Here is a 21,687-nt window from a genome sequence, read left to right as displayed (position 1 = left end):
GCATATAGCAGTTGAACTGTCCGTCAGTCAGTTTGTCAGTATGTGTGTATGTCAGTCTGTCTGTCCGTCCGGAAAAAAACTTTAACATTTGCCATTACTTTGTCACTATTGAAGATAGCAACTTGATATTTGGCATGCATGTGTATCTCATGGAGCTGAACATTTTGAGTGGTGAAAGGTGAAGGTGAAGGTCATCCTTCAAGTTCAAATGTCAAATATATGGCTTCTGTCTGTCCGAAAACTTTAACATTGGCCATAACTGTTTCAATATTGAAGATAGCAACTTGATATTTGGCATGCATGTGTACCTCATGAAGCTGCACATTTTGAGTGGTGGAAGTTTAAGGTCAAGGTCATCCTTCAAGGTCAAAGGTCAAAAAAAAAAATCAAAGCGGCTTTCTCATGAAGCTGCACATTTTGAGTGGTGGAAGTTCAAGGTCAAGGTCATTCTTCAAAGTCAAGGTCATTCTTCAAGGTCAAAGGTAAAAAAATAATATATTTTCAAATCAAAGTGGTGTTCTCATGAAGCTGCACATTTTGAGTGGTGGAAGGTCAAGGTCATCCTTCAAGGTCAAGGTCATCCTTCAAGGTCAAAGGTAAAAAGAATAATTCAAAGCGGCCTTATCATGAAGCTGCACATTTTGAGTGGTGGAAGTTCAAGGTCAAGGTCATCCTTCAAGGTCAAAGGTAAAAAAATAATAATTTCAAAGTGGCGTTTTCATGAAGCTGCACATTTTGAGTGGTGGAAGTTCAAGGTCAAGGTCATCCTTCAAGGTCAAAGGTCATAAATTATTTTTTTTTAATCAAAGCCGCGCAATATGGGGGCATTGTGTTTCTGATGAACACATCTCTTGTTGAATCATAAATAGAAAATTGCATAAAAGTGAAGTGTCGTTCCTGATGGGCCTGTGAAAACTGTGCAGACTGCAATGGCAAATCTTGGACAACATTTAACAAACATGCATCATGCCCTGTGTGTGTTGTGTAGTTGCAGGAGGAAATACTGGTACTGGAGGACTCCGTGAGGGAGTGCAGGGTGAGGCAGAAACAGGCCGAGGACACACTCAAGGTGGAGATGGACAAGCAGGCAGACCTCACTGCCAGGTAAGTGTGGACAATAGGGCAGCTGTGGGGATGTGAGGCTTCAGTGTCAGAACTTTTAAAGTTTAACCTCGTTCTTGGAAATCTGGGCATAATGCATTTGTGTAATGTTTCATCCCATATTAGCCTGAGCAGTCCAAACAGGCTAATTAGGGAGGAGAATTTCTACTTTAATGGTATTTTTGTTAAAGGTAAGTCTTTTCTTAGCAAAAACTCAGTTAAGGCCAGATAGTGTCGTCCCTGATTAGTCTGTGCAGACTGCATGGGCTAATCTTGGACAACACTTTACTCACAAGCATTCAGCCCAGTTTTCCCTTAACAAGGCTCATTTGGAACCCTCCCCCCCCCCCCCCCAGGTATGTGAAGGCTGTTGCCCTTATGGGAACACTTTGAAATGTTAATTGTTTCTGCTTTGAACTTGGAACCCCTAGTATAGAGGTCAGTAGGGCCTCTCAGGACTCCTACCTTTGACCATTGAAAAGCTCTCCTCAGGTGTATAGAATAGTAGGTCTTTTAACCCTGTCCCACTTACAAGCATAGTAAATTGCTATGTGCAAGTAAATCTCAGTCTGTTCAGGTTTTATGCTGTTTGCTACTCATCAGTATCTGAGGTATGAAGATGAAGCCTTTAACATTTGAATCTAGTAATAAAGGTCTTTAATCAAATATAACATTCGTATAAAATATAAAGTGCATCAAAATACGTAGTGAAATGTTAAAGGGTTGAGATATCAGGCTTGAGAGTATTTACAATGACTATGAGTATGTCAATTGATAGTCATTTATGGGTTGCACAATTTATTATTAGACTTTATTTCAACAGACATTCTCACAAGTGGCAGTAATCTATAATTATATGTATTAAAGTATTCCACTTGTTTACTTGATGAATAATTTATCACTTTATAATAATAGAGCATATTTGACTCTTATAATTAGATACAGTAAATAGTACTGGTAATAGTTAGCAATAGTTGTGTCAGACTATAAAATAGCTTCAACTACAGTTGGTCCATTGCCCTATACCTATATTCAAAACATATTCAACTTGTTGGTGGTTTAGAACTTTCTGTGCTATAATATGTGTCATAATATGTTGGATGTTGTTGACAAATATCAAGATGATGTCTTTGGTGTGTACCAATTTTTATGTGAAATGCACTTTATTGGTTAGAAATTATTCAACTCTGTGTAAGTATAGCTTTGCATGATATTTGGGTTATTTTGTAGACAAAATATTTTTTACTTCTACTAGCCTTTTTATATTGCCGCCATAGGCAGAGGGATATTGTTTTGGCGTTGTCCGTCCGTCCGTCCCTCCTTCTGTCCGTCCGTCCGGAGCCATATCTTGGAAGTGCTTTGGCGGATTTCATTGAAACTTGGTATGAGTATATATATGGATAAGAGGATGATGCACGCCAAATGGCATTGTACACCATCTGTTATTAACAGAGTTATGGCCCGTTGTATCTTGAAAAAATGCTTTTTTGTGTGTCCAGAGCCATATCTTGAAAAGTGCTCTGGCCGATTTCATTGAAACTTGGTATGAGTATATATATGGATAAGAAGATGATGCACGCCATATGGCATTGTACACCATCTGTTTATTACGGAGTTATGGCCCTTTATATCTTGAAAAAATGCTTTTTTGAGTGTCAAATATCACACTTTTGTGTCCAGAATATTGGCAGGGGATATCAATTCAACGAATTTGCTTGTTTAGACTAGAAATGGAGGACAGATGGTAAGAGCATCCAGGGTGAGGTACAACTGCTTGACGTGAATATAGTACATGTAGGGCTGCAGCACATAGCTAGCTGTTTACCGCGTGCAGTTGTATGGTATCTGTTGATTACATGCTTTGAAGCCCATTTTATGAGCTACATTGTGTGAATTATTTTCAAACCTTATTCCATGTGTATATTATTCATATCAAAGGTTTGATATATCTTTTTATTGTATAGATTAATTTATATGTCATGTGTTTTTAGCAAGATTTTGTTTACCGGTATGTGATTGTCAGTTTTCTTTTCAAATTATTTCTTAAAATAATTATATTCCATTATAAAAGAGATAAATTTATACTATTAGGAAAAATGCAACAATGTATTTTATTTGTCCACCAGTTCTCTTGTGGCTATAAATTAGATTTTGCACGGTTTTCATTTTGTAGTGCATTTGCTTGTGACTGGATTAGATTTAAGTTTGATTAAATATGCTTTTTCCTACCATTGTTCATGTTTTTTTTAGTTAATATGTATTTACTGGGTCATTTTGATACAGGTTCCAACTAGAGGAAAAATGGTAATGGATGATTATAAGTCTTCAACATTTTCATTTATTGGTAGTGGAAAATCACTCAGGCTGTTGTTTCATGCTTGGTTTTCACAGAAATGCATTGAGGTATGGTCTTCTTTTGGAATGGTGACTCAAGGATTTCTCGAACCAAATGATCATAGATGGTGTTCATTGCAAGTGGTGGTTGCAAGCACTTGTCATTTACTAATATTAATATTCAAATCTTTTTCTTAATTATTGTTTTTAATCAGGTATTGTGTAGGTGTATATAATTGTTATTATAATATGTTATTATCCATATTATATCATTGTTTCTAATGAAATCAACTATGTTAACAATAGATTTAATGAAAAAGAAAAGCACACAAGGCTTAAAAGTTCATGTCCAATCAGAATGGAATCTACTCTTCCAATGCTTGAGGTGTTTGACCATAAAGAGACATTATTTGCACATAACTGGTTAATAGCAATTCTAAATTACTTAAAATAACAAAAAGCTTTATTAATAAAAAGCTGGAATAAACTTGTTATCTTAAGTTTATGATTCCCTCCCCCACACACACAAACACACAAGTGAAACTTTTTCCTTTAAAAGTAATTGTTAAATCACCAGTAATTTATTTGGTGTGCACAAAAGCGATTTATTGAGTGATATATATTCTACATACAAAGGCAATTGGTTATGTGGCACACATACTTTATACGTATTGTTTTGTTATAAGTCCCCTATCGGTTTCACCGGAGGGGACTTATGGTTTGCACTCCGTCTGTCAGTCTGTCAGTCAGTCTGTCTGTCTGTCACACTTTTCTGGATCCTGCGATAACTTTATAAGTTCTTAATATTTTTTCATGAAACTTGGAACATGGATAGATGTCAATATGGACATTATGCACGTCATTTCATTTTGTTCCTACGTCAAAAGTTCTGGTTGCTATGGCAACAAATAGACTAGAAATACTGCTGAAATGGTGGTTTTCTGGATCCTGCGATTACTTTTAAAGTTCTTAATATTTTTTCATGAAACTTAATACATGGATAGTTGGCAATATGGACATTATGCACGTCATTTCATTTTGTTCCTACGTCAAAAATTCTGGTTGCTATGGCAACAAATATATATTTAAAAAAATCTGAAAATGGTGGAATTTCTGACAATGGTGGAGCCGGTAGGGGACTTATATTGCTTGACAATAGTCTTGTTATTCATGGATTTTTTTTATTGTAAAAATACAATGGAGCCTCACTTTGGGAAAAACAGGTTTTAATGCATGTTCGTAAAGTTTTGTCTTAAATTATTTTGTGCAGTCTGCACAGGCTAATCTGGAACAACACTTTCCGCTTGTATTCTGCTTACAGTATTTTGTGTAAATCTCTTTTTAGCAAAAATCAAGTTTAGGTGAACACCACAGGCTAATCTGGGACAACACATCATGCACATGTTTTAAGCCCAATTTTCCCAAAGCAGGGCCAAATGTTATTGGGAAGTGTTTTATAGGGGTCTAAGTAATGGACCATGGTGTATCTGTGTGTGTGTGTGTATTCAGGTTTGAAGCCCAGGATGAGGAGCTGAAGAGACTGCGCACATTCCTGGCCAGGAAAGTGGAGGACTCCTCAGACACGGATAAAACAATGTGGTATGGTCTCCATTGTTGCTTGTTATACTGATAGATTTTTCATTTATTAGCCAGAAATTTCCAAGAGGTCAATTGTTAGGTCAAAATTCTCAATATTTATAAATAGTAAGCTTTAAAAGTAGTGTATTTGTGGTGAACATCAGGCCCTGTCTCATCAAGAAGCTAACAACAAATGTATGTTACCAGTCATTTGATCAGATCACAACAATCCGATATTTTTGAGCAATTTGTCGATTTGTTTATAAATTAAAGGTCATGTGAAAAATAGAAGGCAACATTTATTGAATAACCCAATTTAACTTATCCTTAAGATTGGTGCAATTATATTTAGAAACTTTGCATCATAATTTTAATGTGCTGTTTGATAATAAGTAAGACATGCTCCTCATAAATGTCTATATTTACATGGTTGACAGCCTGGCTTATACTGCACAGTTCTACTGTAACTCTGACCAAAGTATGTTGTCATATCTTACAGGCAGGAGATGAACCGTGTGATCCAGGAGTTGAGCCGACAGATGACCAGCCACCTCGACGCACAGCGCAGTATAGGCAAGGATGGAAAGGGTGCTGACAATGCTGTCACCAGGTAACAGGGGATGGGGGAAGGGGATAAAGAAAGGCAGGGTCAGATCAATGGAAATGTCTTCATTGATCCTGTATTAACCACAAACAGTTTAAACTCCCCCCAGCTACTGCTTTTTTTATGAGGAATAATATTTGTTCACTTGCAGTTATAAACATTGCCATGTTCACTTTGGAAAATCACACAAAAATGCAGTAAAACTCAAGATGTTTCTTTCAATTCAGGTTCCGTAAGCAGCTGTCTGAGGTACAGGCAGACTTGAACACAGAGCGGTCCCTGCACCAGATCACACGCACCTCTCTACAGGCGCTGGAGGAGGACTGTGCACGTCTCAGGAAACAGCTCCAGATTCTACGAAGGCGAGAGCCGCCCACTACTGAGAAGTACGGCCTTTTTTGTCAAGTTTCTTTCTTGCGTGTGGCATGTTGTAGAATTGTAGACATATATATAGTTGTGCGTGTTTTTGTGTGCTGATATATTTGTCTTCGCTATCATTTTAATATTTATAATAAAAAATTCTTGTTATTGTAATTACCAATTGATAAAAATTTATAAAAATATAAATTTGAATAATTTAATAACAAGCACAAATAACATGTATTATGTTAAATCTTGTTAAATCTTTGATGGTTCAAAATTCTTGATACTACATGAATATCAAGTATAAAAATTATGTTCATTTTTTACATTTGTGAAGTGCGTGGAATGATTCTATCTGCGTAAATGGGCAATAAAATAGTTCCAAAGAGTTGCATTAAAACTCGCAAGATTCTGCACGATGTATTGTAAGTTTAAAATTCCAATTTCATTATTTTACGCATCTGATCCTAAAAAATCCAAATCAGATATACTTTGAATGCGTTTGTTCGGTTTTGCCCAGTTTCTGGGCAATATGGCTTGCTGAGCCTTTGGCAGAGGTGTATGTGAGAGCAAGAAACGACAACTCTGCGTGGAGATTGAGTCTATAGTATACCGATGTTTTAAATCGTTGTCGACTCGATAATAGCTTACAAACATGCACTGAACCAAACAAATGTCTGTGCGTATGTTTGCTTCTGACAATAACAAAACCAAATAATTAAGAAATAATTGGTGTATCTATATATAGTTTGTTGTCAAAATAACCCACGGCCGATTGTTTAGATTAAATATAGAAGGGATTAAATCATGAGTGCAAAGCACAAGTGATTTGAAACCACGCATCTAATTTTCCGGTCGTGGATTATTCAACAACAAACTATAAAGTGCATGAATTATTTTGATTCTAACACGGTTTTTACTAAAGATTTATACAATGTATATTATTTTTCTTGTGTTCTATTTTATGCGAAGTTCCGCCCATAAAAATAACTTTTGGCTGTTCTGTCAGTCAGATCCGCGACTTTCATTCATACTTATATTACTGAAATATTACGATGGTGGAAAATGTATCGGCATGTTTTGTTTAGTCACAGCGCGTGCTTTCAGATCCGCCCATAATTATTGCAGAATAACCCATAGATGATTTTCTTCTTTGTTTATATGAAAGTTTTCACATGCCGTTTTAGAATCATTTTTAACTTCTATCTCTATTAAATTAATTACAGTTTACACTGATAACAATACATTACAATCGCAACATATTGTTTTGTATCACATGCACGTCAATGAACATCGAAGACCGATTATTATTAAACCAGTGCGCGCAGTCACCTTAGAAGACAAAACAGAGTCATTAATCCGCAAGTTTTTTATTCTTTGTCTGACGTGCAATAAACCAGTCCTGACCGGTTAAGAGACTGCAGCGAATGGTTTATCACACCTAATCGAGATAAGAATGTCAATAGGGTGTGTAAGCATGTGCACTGTGTAATCCATTTCATGACATGGGAATTTTAGCAAACAGATACGGACGAACTGTTTGGGTTTTTCAATCGGTCTTTCATGACCCCAATCGGTCTAGGACCGACAAAACCGAAAAAATATGATCCCTGGTTACTGGTGTCTTACTATACTGTATGGATAATGAAAGAATAAATTTATTGCGCTTAGTGTTGTTTATGGCAGTAATAAGCGACGGTTTGTCGTTCTTGTTATTCAACAACCACTCAGGCCATTGCCCTTCATCATCAAATTCTAGCATATCACTCTCCAGGATATAACATGGTTGTTATTCTTAATTGTATTTGCTATCTTGTTCTTTTTGTTCTATGACGTGATGTTAAATCTCTTACATATTATTTTAAATCTATTTTAAAGTTAAATTTCCTTTGTGATTGATACTTTTCATTTTAATGTGTGCAGGAAAGTTGTACAAAAAGTAGATCAGAGGTAAAATGTCTTTGTTGTTATATTAGCAAGTGTTTGTTGGACTGGCTGTAAACAACATGCTGCATAAGGTGTACTTATACATATATGATAATCATCTCAAAAACAGGTTGTTTTAAGCATATGCAAAATAACTTTAAGGCTTATATGTTAATAAAAAATGTATCTAAAGTCAGATTGGATCCATTATAATGAGCAGTTGTTTTACTTTAGCGTGTAAATATATCAGTCCTGTATTAGTAGATACAAGAATTCTAATGATTTTTATTAGAAGAAATTCAATTCCATGATAGGAAGTCCAACATAACACTGTTCCAATAGTTATATTAATCTTTATATTGTTACTGTTCTTTGTTGCCCCTTTTGTCTGCATGTAGGGATAACAACTGAGGCCGAAGGTACACAAAGTTTTGGTTCTTACACTTGAGAAATCACTGGTTCTTTGTTAATTTCTATCTTGATTACTAAGCGTGAAAGTGAATATCTGTAACAACTTGCCTTTCATCAGCGGTTCCTAGATTATGTTGACTTTATTTATATACAAAAAACAATAACTTAAAATTGTTAATAATTTGATGTTTTTTTTTAATAATATGATCAATTATGATATAGATGATACCTGGAAAGAGACCATTGATTTCTATATTATTTAACAGTTCACTGTACCTTATTAACTGTCACTTATTTTCAGGGATGCTTTTTGTGATGATTTTTTATTCACAGTGTCATTTATTTCTCACAGTTAAATTATTAATTGACATAATCTTTGTATGTTATTATAAAAATATGACAGAAAATATGTCTATGAAGGTTAAGCAGATGAAGATTATAGCAATTATTATTATTACAATTATTATGACCCAACTTTTATAAAATATTAAACAAGCATCAAAGGCTACACCTAATCTTGCATGTTTGTATCAAAACATAACTGGGGCATACATTGCCAATTTAGACAATTTGTTTGATTAAATATACATTTCATAAAATATTATTTGTAAACAATTGAATGAAGGCAACTTAATCTATCACATTTTAAGTTTACTTTTCCACAAATTTAAATGCTCAGTGCAGATTTTTAAGACTCACAATTTTAATATGAAAAATAAAGTCCATTTTCATTGTGAAATATATTATAAATACTATTGATATTATAGACGCCTATGAATTCTGACTGATGCACTCAAGTCTGTTCATAGGAAGCACAAGAACCGCATGGAGGCCATCAATGCAATTATCGCCCGCTCCCAGTCCCAGGCTCAGGCCATGCTCTCCGCAGGCGGTTATTATGACAACAGTGTCCTGACCCCCCGGGCACAGGGAGGCCCCAGGGTGGGGCTGACCACACGGCAGGACTTTGATTCCCCGGACAACTCGTACAGTGAGGATCTCTCCATCGCCAGCCTGCCTGCTATGCACTACAGCCATACAGCCAAGAAATGAGGGCAATCAGACCAGTAGAACCATGTTATGGGAAAACTGAGCTTAATGCATGTGCTTTAAGTGAGGTCAGATATTAGCCCGGGCAGTCCATACTAATCAAGGGCGCCACTTTCCGCCTAGACTGGATATCTGTTAATTAGAACCTTCCTTTAAAAGAAAAAATCCATACAAGTAGAAAGTGTTGATCATGATGAGCTTGCACAGTCTAATCTGGACAGGACTTTATGCACATGCACTAAGCCCACTTTCCTCTGAAGGGGACTCATTAGTTGATGGCTTTGTATATCCATGATCCTCCTTGTGATAGTAATTAAACTCCGCAAACAAAGTAAAATAGGAGTATATTATTTTCTCTTTTTTGTTCAATTGATTTGTCGGAACTCAGTCTGTCAATCCCCATGAAGTGTTATAAGTTTGTTGAGAGAACAACATCACATTTCTCAAACATATCCAGTGAAACTTAAAATAAAATATGTTATGTGATGATCACCATGAAGACTTGCAATACACTTTCATCTCCAGTGATCGGCATATTTCTGAAGAATTTCCCTTGAAGGTGTCAATGTGGTGCAGGGCTATAAGTCACCATAGTTACAAGGCTGTAGTTTAATTAGTATTATTACCATGTACATGTACGTATAGTATGATATTTTGACAATTTCCTAGAAATGAGGATGTGCGGTGTACCATTAGCAAATGTGAAGGTTATGATATTAAAGCAGAGTACAATTCAGGGAAATTGTTTCTTTGAATACTAGTTAAAGAGAAATTGTATAATCTCTGTGTGTTAAGCAAGGAAAAAAAGATTTTTTTCCAAACAAACTCTTACTATGTGTACCCTTAAAAACTACCAATATGAGTCGTGCTCTGTGACAAGGGGGTTTAATGCATGTGCGTAAAGTGTCAGGCTCAGAAGATACTTTCTTTAAACAGAAAATATGCATAAAACCCCCTTTTCACAGAGCACGGCCCATATGAAAGTGGCATTTCTTATTATGTATACATGTATGTTTGTTTTATGGGGAAAAATTATTTGAGGTAAATAGTGCATGGTTGTTCTACACATATCAATCATATTCATCTATAAATAGTATGAATGGATTTAATTGTTACTTTATGAAAGCCAGCATGTGAAAATGATCTTTCCACCAAATAACGACCACGCGATTATACAAACATATTCATCTATCTCTTGCACTTATTGTAAAAACCTGTACTTGTTTTTTAGTTATTAAAATTTTTATTCGTATTAAAACCATTTTTTATTAGTTCAAGCACTGTATTATGAATCGCAATCCTGCCAAAATGATTAATTGCCAGTATGATGCACATATATAGTTAGTCCTAGTGTTCCAACCCTGCCAATTATTAATTGCCAGTGTGTCGTACAGGTGAAATTAGGCCTAGAGTTCTATATTCAGCCCATAGGAGCTGTTATTTGTCGGTGAGAGTTCTGCAATGTTGTATTAAATATTATTGTATTATTTTGAATTTCTGCAATTTTTTTAATTAAAGATGTGTTCAGCTCTTTACTACTGTTAATATACAAACTATTTATGTACTTCACTGTGTTTTAATGTGTTGCCGTCCATCTATATATATTTACGTATTTAATTATAGGTGCCATCCCTCTTGTTGTTTTTTAACCGAAAAAGATATTGGGTCTCAGTGTAGTTGATTAAAGTATCTTAGAATAAATTTAGTTTTAACAAGTATTTATATTACAATTAATATGAACGGTATTAAAAACACAAATAATGGCAAATTCTTACATTGAACAATAGTGCAAGTTAACACTTTTACTGCCTACTTCATAGTTAGCGCATTAATGTGTTCCAATTCAAAGCTTTTTTCTTTAATATGAAGTAATTTTTATCTGTTTTCCAAATATTTCAATACTGAAGCCAAACAAATCTTATGTGTTTTTGCCACTAAATTTGCATTTATATGTTAATTCATTGTATTGCTTTAATGTTGCGTGTTGTGATATAACGTTTTTATCTGTGATTTATTTCTAAACCATATATTTAATTAATGTTATTTACTGTATATGTGATATCATTTCTCATTCCATTGTATTTGTAGTTTTTAAAACACACTTATTATATACATGTAAACATACATGTAGTGTCATTAAGGTTCTTTTTAAGATAGTTACCTAATGTTTTAATGAATTCTATGCATACAGTTATGTTAGTTACATGTTGTATTGATATTAACCTATTTTGTCATATTTATTATGCATGTACCATAATAATCAAATACTTTAGTTAGCGTATTAAAATATCCAAATAATGATTTTGTACTCCGTATTCAATTCATCCTTGACACTAAGTGTGACTTCAAAGCAACAGAATAGTGCATGTATGAGCTCCTATACAAACATCATTGTAAAAAAAATCACAAAAGTTTTAGAAAAGAAACTTTGAGAAATCTTTTATTGAACATCTTAACAGTAAAACCTAAAAAAATCACAATTACATCAATAAAACTAGAGAGATTGCATAACTTTATATGAATGGTTTCTGTACATGCAAAAGCTGGTGAGGCCAGTGGAGTTAATTTATTGACATGTACATAAATGCATTTTTAACGAAAAACTTTTCACAATTGTTTATGCCATTAATATTGTTTCCGAACAGATGCGTTTTAATATGTGTGGAATAAGGTTTTTAGGCAGGCATAAGAAAAGTGTCCTGAGCGCAAGGGCAAGGTCACATATGACTGGTCGAATCTAGGCATGACACAACTTGTTAAACAGCCATCTTAATTATAAGCTCAATTTCAGTTACCAAGGAAAAACATACATCTACATTTTATTACTACTCTTTAATAAGTAGGAATAGTATAAATATTTGCAGAAATATAGTGCGCTCACCATTATTTAAAGATACTGGAAGACTACCATTTTTTAAATCGCATAGATTTGTTAACTACATGTGCTAAGAGCATTTTTAAAAGTTGGGCAACGAATATGACTTGTTATCAATTATTGGAATACTGTGTTGACTGTCATCTGTCTGTGCATATGAGTGTGTGTGTTCTTGAACTTTTTCTTTTAACAACAGCTATTGAACATCTTGGCAGACTTTAATAAAACTTCACAGGAATGTTATATTAGGTGGTAAGGATGAGAGGTATGGCCTTTGTTATACAATAATTTAGTTTATTAGTCCTCATGTCATTCCCCTGAGGGGGTCAGAATTGCCCACCAACCTGAGGTGTTATAACGTGACAAGATCACAACATAATAATTGTGAGCGTATGGGATATTGTGATGTCCGTGCATGCGTCTGTGTACTATTTGCTTATCTGAGCACAACGTGCTAGTTGTGATATACTGCTGCTACCATGATGCCTGTCGTTTGATTAATTAAGACCATTGAGCCCCCCCCCCCAAAAAAAAGAATACAAAGAAAACTAGAAAACTTCCTCTTTAACCACAAGGTCTAAAGCTAAAATATTTGTATTCTTTTGCACAACACATCCTCTTAGTGAGATGTGCTAGCCTATAACAGTTTAAGTTGATAGCTGTTATAGTTGTCCATACATCCATGGAAAAATTCAGTACAAAATTAAACAAAGGGCAATAAGTCTATAAATAGGTGAGAAAGAGTTATGGTTCTTGTGCACTGCACATCCCTTTAGTGAGACATAGCTAGCAATATGATATGCTCCAGACAAATATTAAGAATAGCATTAAATAAAGTGCAATAAGTGCAAGTGTTATGGTTCGTGTTCACTTTTTACTGCACATCCCCGCATCGAGATCTACCTACCTGTAGAGTTTCAAGTTGATACCCGTGAAAGTTTTTAAGACATGGTCTGGACAAGAAATCAGATATTGGCAAAGACAGGCACAGGACCTGAAAACAGTTAACACCCCCTTCCCTTTATAACTTTGTCATGCATTGGATATTAAGAACACATTAAAATGTTTGGCTACTGGTTATACAAGTTTAATAATAAAATGGCAAGCTGTAAACAAAACACTCCGTTTAAAAGCATTAACAAATATGGAAATAAATTACTATAAAAGCATGAAACAAATGTATGTAAATACAATACATGTATAAATTTTATTATAACAAAAAAAATATGACAGCAATTTATACCACTATATTGAGAATGCATAAATCACAACTGTTTCTATATCTATTAGATTTCCCAGAAATACTGACATGTTTTACCATTTCAACTGGACAACATAAATGTGTCAAACTTGCTGAATATGGAGGGGGGTTGTTCACAAAAAGTTTTTGAGGTATAGCAATGTTAACAATTAGGCAGACGGTGTCACTCTTAATACCACAGTATAATACAACATATTATGATTTTGTGCTTCTATCACTGAAATCGAGTTTGTGAATGTGATATGTGAGACACAAGGGAGTGTTACGAGTAGGCATGGTTTCTTCATAGACTTGTCAGTAAAACTTCTCCAACACCTTGCAGCCATGTTTTTAACAAGCCTTAATTTTTTGTATCATAGTGAGGGTTATAAAATGTGATTTCTAGAGGATTCAAATGTTTTTACTGTTGTCAAATAATGAAAATTCTAATAAACATTTTCAGAATGTCTGTTGACGATCCTCTGAAAACTGGTAAGAAAAGAAATCATCCTAAGCCTTATTGTGAAAAATTCAAGGGAAATCAATCCAAAGTTTCTGGTGAGAATCTGCTGGTTTATTGGCCCCAAGTTTATCCTTATTAAAATATTCAAAAAATCATGGTTAAGTTATTGGGCTGACGGATAGTCCGTGCAGAAACAATAAGCCTCCCTATGTGGGCATACACATACAGACAACTTACTTACAAGAAGATTTACAAATCAAAATAACTGACCTACAGATGGTAAACTTTTTCAACCTGTGTTAAACACATGAGGTTTAATACTGATGCATATGAGCTCCACACTGTTAGTTAATACCACAATAACTGAAGCCATGCAATTTCTATAATTTTTTCTTACAAAAATTTGATTCGTCCAATGCTGCAATGCAATGCTAACAAGACATGATTTTACTCCAAAGTTAGTGTTAATGTTTATATCGATTTAATGTTTATATCGATATGTTTTGATGTTATGTTTGAAAATAACAGTTGTCCACATACACATACATATAACCCCTGCATGCACACACATTGGCTTGCAGATGTTACCACCAGTATGATCCTTGCAGTATAAAGGGTACCAAGCATAGACACAACAGGTCACCATGGTGTAATGGATATGGTGTCCGCCTAGCGACCGGGAGGTCATGAGTTTGATCCCCACCGTGGGGGCGTTCTTTAGATCTCACCCAAAGACACCAAGTACTGGTTCTAGGCCCAGGAAACAGACTCGAGAGCTTTTATATAAGCCTTAGGCTTTCAATGCAATCGAGCTAAAATAAATAGGTTTAAACTAAGCATAGACACAGTCCCATTTCCTTGCTCCAGGCAAACACCAAATGTAAACTAATCCGGCTTACATGCAGCTTTGAAAATTAAGTTGCCTGACAGGGCTTATATTTTCAATATTTTTTTCCCCTGGAGAAAAATTTATATCACAAATTAAAGCAAGTGGTATTTCATACCCATGCAATAGTTCTTGTATTCTACACTCAACAAAAAATATAATGTATTAAGATCACTTACTTCCTTTTGAGATTGATGTATTAAACATGACTCACAATTTACAGAATCTTTAAAGAATCAAAACACTATAATCTGCTACTAAAAGCACATAAACCAAAAAAATGATGATGATTTAACTGTTAATCACATCATCTGTGATCATAAAAAATACAGAATGCTTAAATAGGAATCTGGGCAACTTTTGAAAAATATTAGTTTGCCTTTGATTTATTTATAATGTGATTATCCTCAGTATTTTAAAGCCATAAACAACCATGGGTTGTCATTTATGTAAAAACACAGTAATTGTTTATTTATGGTAAATTAATTAAATACTTCAATTTAATAAAAACATCAGAAGAAAAATCCATGTCACATACTAGTATATTTATATATAAGCTTGTAGCTACTCAAACATGATAACTGGTGAAAGAAATAATGACTAACACCATCACATTTAAAATTGATAATAACTTAATTAACAAACTAAAAATGATTTAAACAAAAAAAATTAGTACTTACTGTTCCCTCTCTGACTTTATCACATATAATCACAACTTTTGGAAATTATTTCATGCAAAAGCAATAAAATACGTATAAAAAGCATCGATGCAACACAAAAACAAGAGCACCGCCTTGCGGGTACAGACCGCTCATCTATTTTCCTTTTAAAGGTGAGGGAATCTCAATTTCAATCACAAAGGAGGGAGGAGTGGAGTGAAGAGGGGTGTATAGTGTGGGGGTGTGGACATTTATTACATTATCTTCCAACAATGCGAAAAAAAAATGCAAAAAAAAAAAAAAAAATCGGGGGTGGGGGGGAGGGGATTATTGGGTGCGATGGTTGGACGGTATTTCAAAAACAATATAATAAAAAATAAATATTTGTGTTTTTAACCTTTTCAAAAATAAAAAAATTGGGGGGGGGGGGTGGGGTGGGGGGGGGGGGGGGTCAAGTGTGAGGGTGTGGTGGTCATTTGTGAGATGATCTTAAAAAAAAAAAAAAAAAAATTAGGGGAAGGGAGGATTCGGGGGGGGGGGGGGTCTATTGTGGTATGTCAGGTAAGAGTAGTTTTGTCAAAGTATCAATCAAATCTAATCATAAATAAAGAAGTTATGGCAATTTTAGCAAAATTTAATAATTTGACCTTGAAAGTCAAGGTCATTCAAAGGTCAAGGTAAAATTCAACTTGCCAGGTACAGTAACCTCATGATAGCATGAAAGTATTTGAAGTTTGAAAGCAATAGCCTTGATACTTTAGAAGTAAAGTGGATCGAAACACAAAATTTAACCATATATTCAAAGTTACGAAGTCAAAAAAGGGCCATTATGACAACCAGAGTTATGCAACTTGTCTTTTTACTGTACCCTTATGATAGTTTGCGAGTGTTCCAAGTATAAAGCAATATCTATGATACTTTAGGGGTAAAGTGGACCAAAACACAAAACTTAACCAAATTTTTAATTTTCTAAGTATAAAGGGCCCATAATTCCGTCCAAATGCCAGTCAGAGTTACATAACTTTGCCTGCACAGTCCCCTTATGATAGTTAATAAGTGTTGCAAGTATGAAAGCAATAGCTTTGATACTGTAGGAATAAAGTGGACCTAAACACAAAACTTTACCAAATTTTCAATTTTCTAAGTATAAAAAGGTCACATAATTCTGTCAAAATGCCAGTCAGAGTTACATAACTTTGCCTGCACAGTCCCCTTATGATAGTTAGTACGTATTGCAAGTATGAAAGCAATAGCTTTGATACTTAAGGAATAAAATGGACCTAAACACAAAACTTAACCAAAATTTTCAACTTTCTAAGTATAAAAAGGGCACATAATTCTGTCAAAATGCATGCCAGAGTTATCTTACTTTGCCGGCCCAGTCCCCTCATGATAGTAAGTAAGTGTACCAAGTTTAAATGCAATAGCATTGATACTTTCTGAGAAAAGTAAACCTAAACGCAAAACTTAACCGGACGCCGACACCAACGCCGACACCAACGCCGACGCCAAGGTGATGACAATAGCTCATATTTTTTTTGCAAAAAATAGATGAGCTAAAAATACATAAATATATAAAACTATAGAATTCCCATATGTAAGCAATTTTTCAACATTTTTGTAGTCAGGCCTTGGCACTTTGGATTGGAAAAAGGTTTTGACTTCAATTTAAAAATTGATTTTTTGTTCAAATTAAGGACAAAACACTATACATGTGTATTTGATAAGATTTAATTCATAGGTCTGAACATGGAGATCAACTGACATTAAAAAAGAATGGGAATATAAGACAGTCACTTGGGAAAAATATACTTTTTCAGATTGTGACTTCAGCCATATTTGACCCAAAATAAAAAAAAATATTATAAAGAGAAGACATCAATTGAAGAGGAAGAACTCGTATTCCCACATGTCTGGAGAATATTCCTCCTTCACACAGTCTGTCAATCCAGCTTCCCTTATACGGTCCTTCATGTACACCAAACACTTCTCTAGACTGTCCCGCCTCACATCAGCCAGCAAGTTCAACTGTCCTTTTCTCATCAAGACTGGGTTCCCAGCTACAGCGGCCATCTTGTTGGCCAGGTGCTGGTTGTTGAAAAAGAACGCAGGCAGGAGGCCAGTTTTGTAAGCTTCCTGTAGAAAATGCAGAATGTCTGAGAACCTATCGGCAAGCTTGTTGAAAGCCCATTGTTCCGGCTCGCTTTCTAGGAGTAATAAGTACAAGACAGTTGATATATGTCGACTCTGGAACATTCCTCGATCGAGGAGGTTCTTCCTCCCACAGTCTGTCAGCAGAGCTTTCAGTATCATTAGGCACATCTCATGACACATGTTGCCATGCTCACTCTGAAGTCTGTTGATATGGTCGATGAATATCCATTCAAAGTCTTCGCACAGAACTTTCCAGAAACAGTCATGACATAAGGCTTTATTTTCTGATGACGGCTTTAGCTCATTTTCTTCACATCTGGGCGTAGCAAACAGAACAGGGGTTTGGTAGAGACTGCCTGTCACTAGGGACACAACTGGGACTATATTGACCTTGATTTCCGGTTCACCGAGTCCAACAATAGCTCGCGAGTCAATTGTAACTTGCAAATTCGCAGTAGGTGACCTTTTTATAGTAATTGGTAACTTGTCCATGTCAGACCTGATTCGTGTATAGAGATTCTGAAGACACGACACCACCAGTTCCTCAGCCCCTTGTAAGAATCGTTTTGCAGATATACACTGAACAACGTTGCCATCAATTTCACATTGTGTCAAACCAGACCTCTCTGATGCCTTCCTGGTTGAATCCTTGTCACAACTCAACACAATCATACCAGGGGATATTTGAGGGCTACTCTTTGACTCAAAGTACATTTCTTCTACTTTGAATGGTAATTGAACAACCATTAGAAAATCAAGACTGTTTATTCTCGACACTTTTGTCCCATACTTGTTAGATCCTGTTGGAAGAAACTTTAAAAATCTGTACATAGATGAAGATTGCCCAGTCATGTTTTCGAGTTCTGACTTCAACAAAAACAGTGCATAGCTGCTGATCAAAGAGGTTGCCTCCAAGATGTTTTCATCAATTGGACAAACTCTATGGAAATACTGTACTAATTTCTGTGAGCTTACATCTAAAGCATCCATAGGAAAATTGAAATCCTTGGTCCTGTTGATCTGCATATCATTGTGAAAAGCATTAAACTCTTTCCAGGACTTAGATTTCCCAACAGTGTTTCCCACACTCTCATCAGATTGGCCTGGAAGCAGTATAGGAGAACTGCCAACACGTTGCCTTCTTACAAGGGTATGTCTGGCTAAGCGTGGTGTTGCTATAGAGGACTGTGTTTGGTCTAGACTTGATGCACCTTTCAGCAAGAGTCTGTCAAGTTTTGAAATTAACTTGCCAGTTGTTTCTTCAAGGACAGTGTGTATGTCAGTTTCACTCAATGTGGGTCTTTTACCTGTATATGGTTTATAGTATACTTTAATTGGCTTACTTGATTTACTAGATTCAAGCTTACTCTTAGTACTATTTTCCTCAACTGATACACTGCTGTTTAAAGGTACGATTGAGATGCTGCTGTTAACAGGAACAATGTTTACTGTTGAAATTGTTTCTATGACACCCATTTGTTCTTTAACATCATTTGGCATTTCATTTTCTTTTGATTTTCCTTTCAATTCTGTTAATCTTCTTTTTATTTTTGGCATGATAATGAAGACAATAATAAGCAACAAGACACCAATAACAGCCAAACTCAAACACCAAAGCCATACGTATTCTGGATTAAAGGTCACTTCAAATGTAGAAACTATTCTTTCACAGGGATTAACTGCTTCCTCCCTTGTCCTTACTGTCGCAGACATTCTACTTTTTGTATTTTCTTCATGATAACCAAATAAAGTTTGAAAACTTGAATACAAATTTTCACCAAGCACATTCTTAATAAGAGGATCTTTAGCAGTATCATCATTAGTTTCTGTGTTAAATGCATGGTCCATGTGAGAGAAATCGTACATTGATCCTCCCACTTTCTTATCATGACAGCGAAAAAGAGATATATTCAACTTCATATATTCCATCTTTCTTCAACACCTGCAAGTGGCTCTTTCTGGGAAATTTGGTACTTCATGCAGTGCATCTGGTACAATATTAACCTGAAATGATAAGTTAATTTGATTTTATTGACCTTTGTTATGTCGTGTGTCTGGGTTGTTTTTTTATTACCTAAAACGTTATAATCCAGTGATTGAATTCACATCGGGTATTAGTGTGCAAATGAAACACTATTGATATTATCTAGTCTTGTTAAGACCAGACAACCTTAGCAAGGTATTCAATAGTCACTTATACATTTAAGTAGTACCCAAGCCGACAATGAACAATAGAGCTTCACTTAAGGAGTCAAGAATGGCCGTTTTAGCTTTAACAGTAAGTCATTTCAGACCTAGAATGCTAACATATCTTGAATAGGTTCTCTATCATTTCAGGGGCATACATTAACATCCAAACATTGAGGCGATAAAAAGGTAAAGTTAAGATAATAAAATTAACAAGGGCTGTTTGTAAAACATGCATGCCCCCCATATGGGCTGTCAGTTGTAGTGGCAGCCATTGTGTAAATACGTTTTTTGTCACTGTGACCTTGACCTTTGACCTAGTGACCTGAACATCAATAGGGGTCATCTGCGAGTCATGATCAATGTACCTATGAAGTTTCATGATCCTAGGCATAAGCGTTCTTGAGTTATCATCCGGAAACCATTTTTCTGTTTCGAGTCACCGTGACCTTGGCCTTTGACCTAGTGACCTGAAAATCGATAGGGGTCATCTGCGAGTCATGATCAATGTACCTATAAAGTTTCATGATCCTAGGCGTAAGCGTTCTTGAGTTATCATACGGAAACCATTTTACAATTTCCAGTCACTGAGACCTTGACCTTTGACCTCAAAATCATTAGGGGTCATCTGCCAGTTATGATCAATGTACCTATGAAATTTCATGATCCTAGGCCTAAGCGTTCTTGAGTTATCATCCGGAAACCATCTGCTGGACGGACGGACCGACCAGCCTACCGACATGTGCAAAACAATATACCCCCTCTTCTGCCAGTCATAATCAATGTACCTATGAAGTTTCATGATCCTAGGCGTAAGCGTTCTTGAGTTATCATCCGGAAACCATTTTTCTGTTTCGAGTCACCTGACCGTGACCTTGACCTTTGACCTAGTGACTGGAAAATCAATAGGGGTCGTCTGCCAGTCATGATCAAATTAATTACAACAATCTTCCTCATGATTTCTGGTTTTCATTTTTATTCTAGGCCGATATTATGATTACACATAATTGTCTTAGTTTGTTTTTGGTTTATTAGTAGGCTTATCAAATGTTGTATAAGCCACTCATTTGTGATAAAAATTATAATTTCAGAGAAACATGAACAAGAGTTTCATTTTTCTGTTAAGAAGCTATTTATAGGAAAAGAGCATTAGCATAGTAACAAACCTTAGCAACCAATCAGAAGGGCCGATATTATAAAAAAAAATGGTGCACATGATACTGATTACTACATGGAGCTCAGTCATGCCAGTATTTCGGCAAAACATTACCGATTTTAATGCATTTTTGTTGTCCAAGAATACACATTAAACTATAGATTGACATATTGAACATTATTGTTTTTCAATCTTTTCACTTAAAATATTTAGATGTTTTCATTAAGAGGGGCGATACTACTGATATAAATGCTAACTTAAAGCTGTTTCGTTAAAGTGATGATACTATGAGGAGGGCCGATACTATGAGATTAAGGGATAGTGCTGAAGTGAAGTCCTAGGTACTGCGCGAGCCAAGTGTTAAAGTAACTTCACTCAGTATTCTCACTTTTAAATCTCCCAAAAATAAATATAAGTTTACTTAAACAATAATGAGAAATGAAAATAGTCAATTACTTAACCAAGGACTATGTTAATACACATATGTCTTGGTGTCCGAACTATATGTACACTCGAAATAATATCCAGGTGATAGAATACATTATATTTCGGTCCATATTTAAGAACACGGGCAATAATTTATGTGCTAAGCAAGTAAATTTGTTTTACTTTTTTAAATGTCTCAAAATACCTATGCTGTCTGTGTTTGAAGATGAATTTTGACGTTTAAATGATGAGTGTGATTTTCGGTCGCTGGAAC

At 35.3% G+C, this 21,687-nt stretch overlaps 2 protein-coding genes across 5 annotated transcripts in view; one reads left to right on the top strand and one right to left on the bottom strand.

The window, feature by feature from the left end:
• LOC127841237 (golgin subfamily A member 4-like) overlaps window positions 1-9,995 on the top strand; it is a 108,141-nt gene extending 98,146 nt beyond the window's left edge. For 3 of the 4 annotated variants that reach the window (XM_052369894.1, XM_052369896.1, XM_052369897.1), the window contains 6 exons: window positions 989-1,104; window positions 4,945-5,034; window positions 5,513-5,623; window positions 5,845-6,003; window positions 7,904-7,930; window positions 9,127-9,995. In XM_052369894.1, coding sequence (XP_052225854.1) covers window positions 989-1,104; window positions 4,945-5,034; window positions 5,513-5,623; window positions 5,845-6,003; window positions 7,904-7,930; window positions 9,127-9,370 — 747 coding nt within the window. In that variant the 3' untranslated portion in view covers window positions 9,371-9,995. The remainder of the gene's footprint in view (window positions 1-988; window positions 1,105-4,944; window positions 5,035-5,512; window positions 5,624-5,844; window positions 6,004-7,903; window positions 7,931-9,126) is intronic. The other variant, XM_052369895.1, reaches the window with a different exon arrangement.
• A 6,030-nt stretch (window positions 9,996-16,025) lies between these two features.
• Window positions 16,026-21,681, bottom strand: LOC127841765 (uncharacterized). The gene is made up of 2 exons (XM_052370817.1): window positions 21,619-21,681; window positions 16,026-19,648 (listed from the first exon to the last, which is right to left on the bottom strand). The coding sequence occupies exon 2, from the start codon at window positions 19,571-19,573 to the stop codon at window positions 17,369-17,371; it is 2,205 nt and encodes a 734-aa protein (XP_052226777.1). The 5' UTR covers window positions 19,574-19,648; window positions 21,619-21,681; the 3' UTR covers window positions 16,026-17,368.
• Between the last annotated feature and the right edge of the window lie 6 nt (window positions 21,682-21,687).

The sequence above is a fragment of the Dreissena polymorpha genome, chromosome 8, assembly GCF_020536995.1.
Source record: "Dreissena polymorpha isolate Duluth1 chromosome 8, UMN_Dpol_1.0, whole genome shotgun sequence".
Classification (NCBI taxonomy): domain Eukaryota; kingdom Metazoa; phylum Mollusca; class Bivalvia; order Myida; family Dreissenidae; genus Dreissena; species Dreissena polymorpha.
This window is presented reverse-complemented; position numbering and strand designations above follow the sequence as displayed.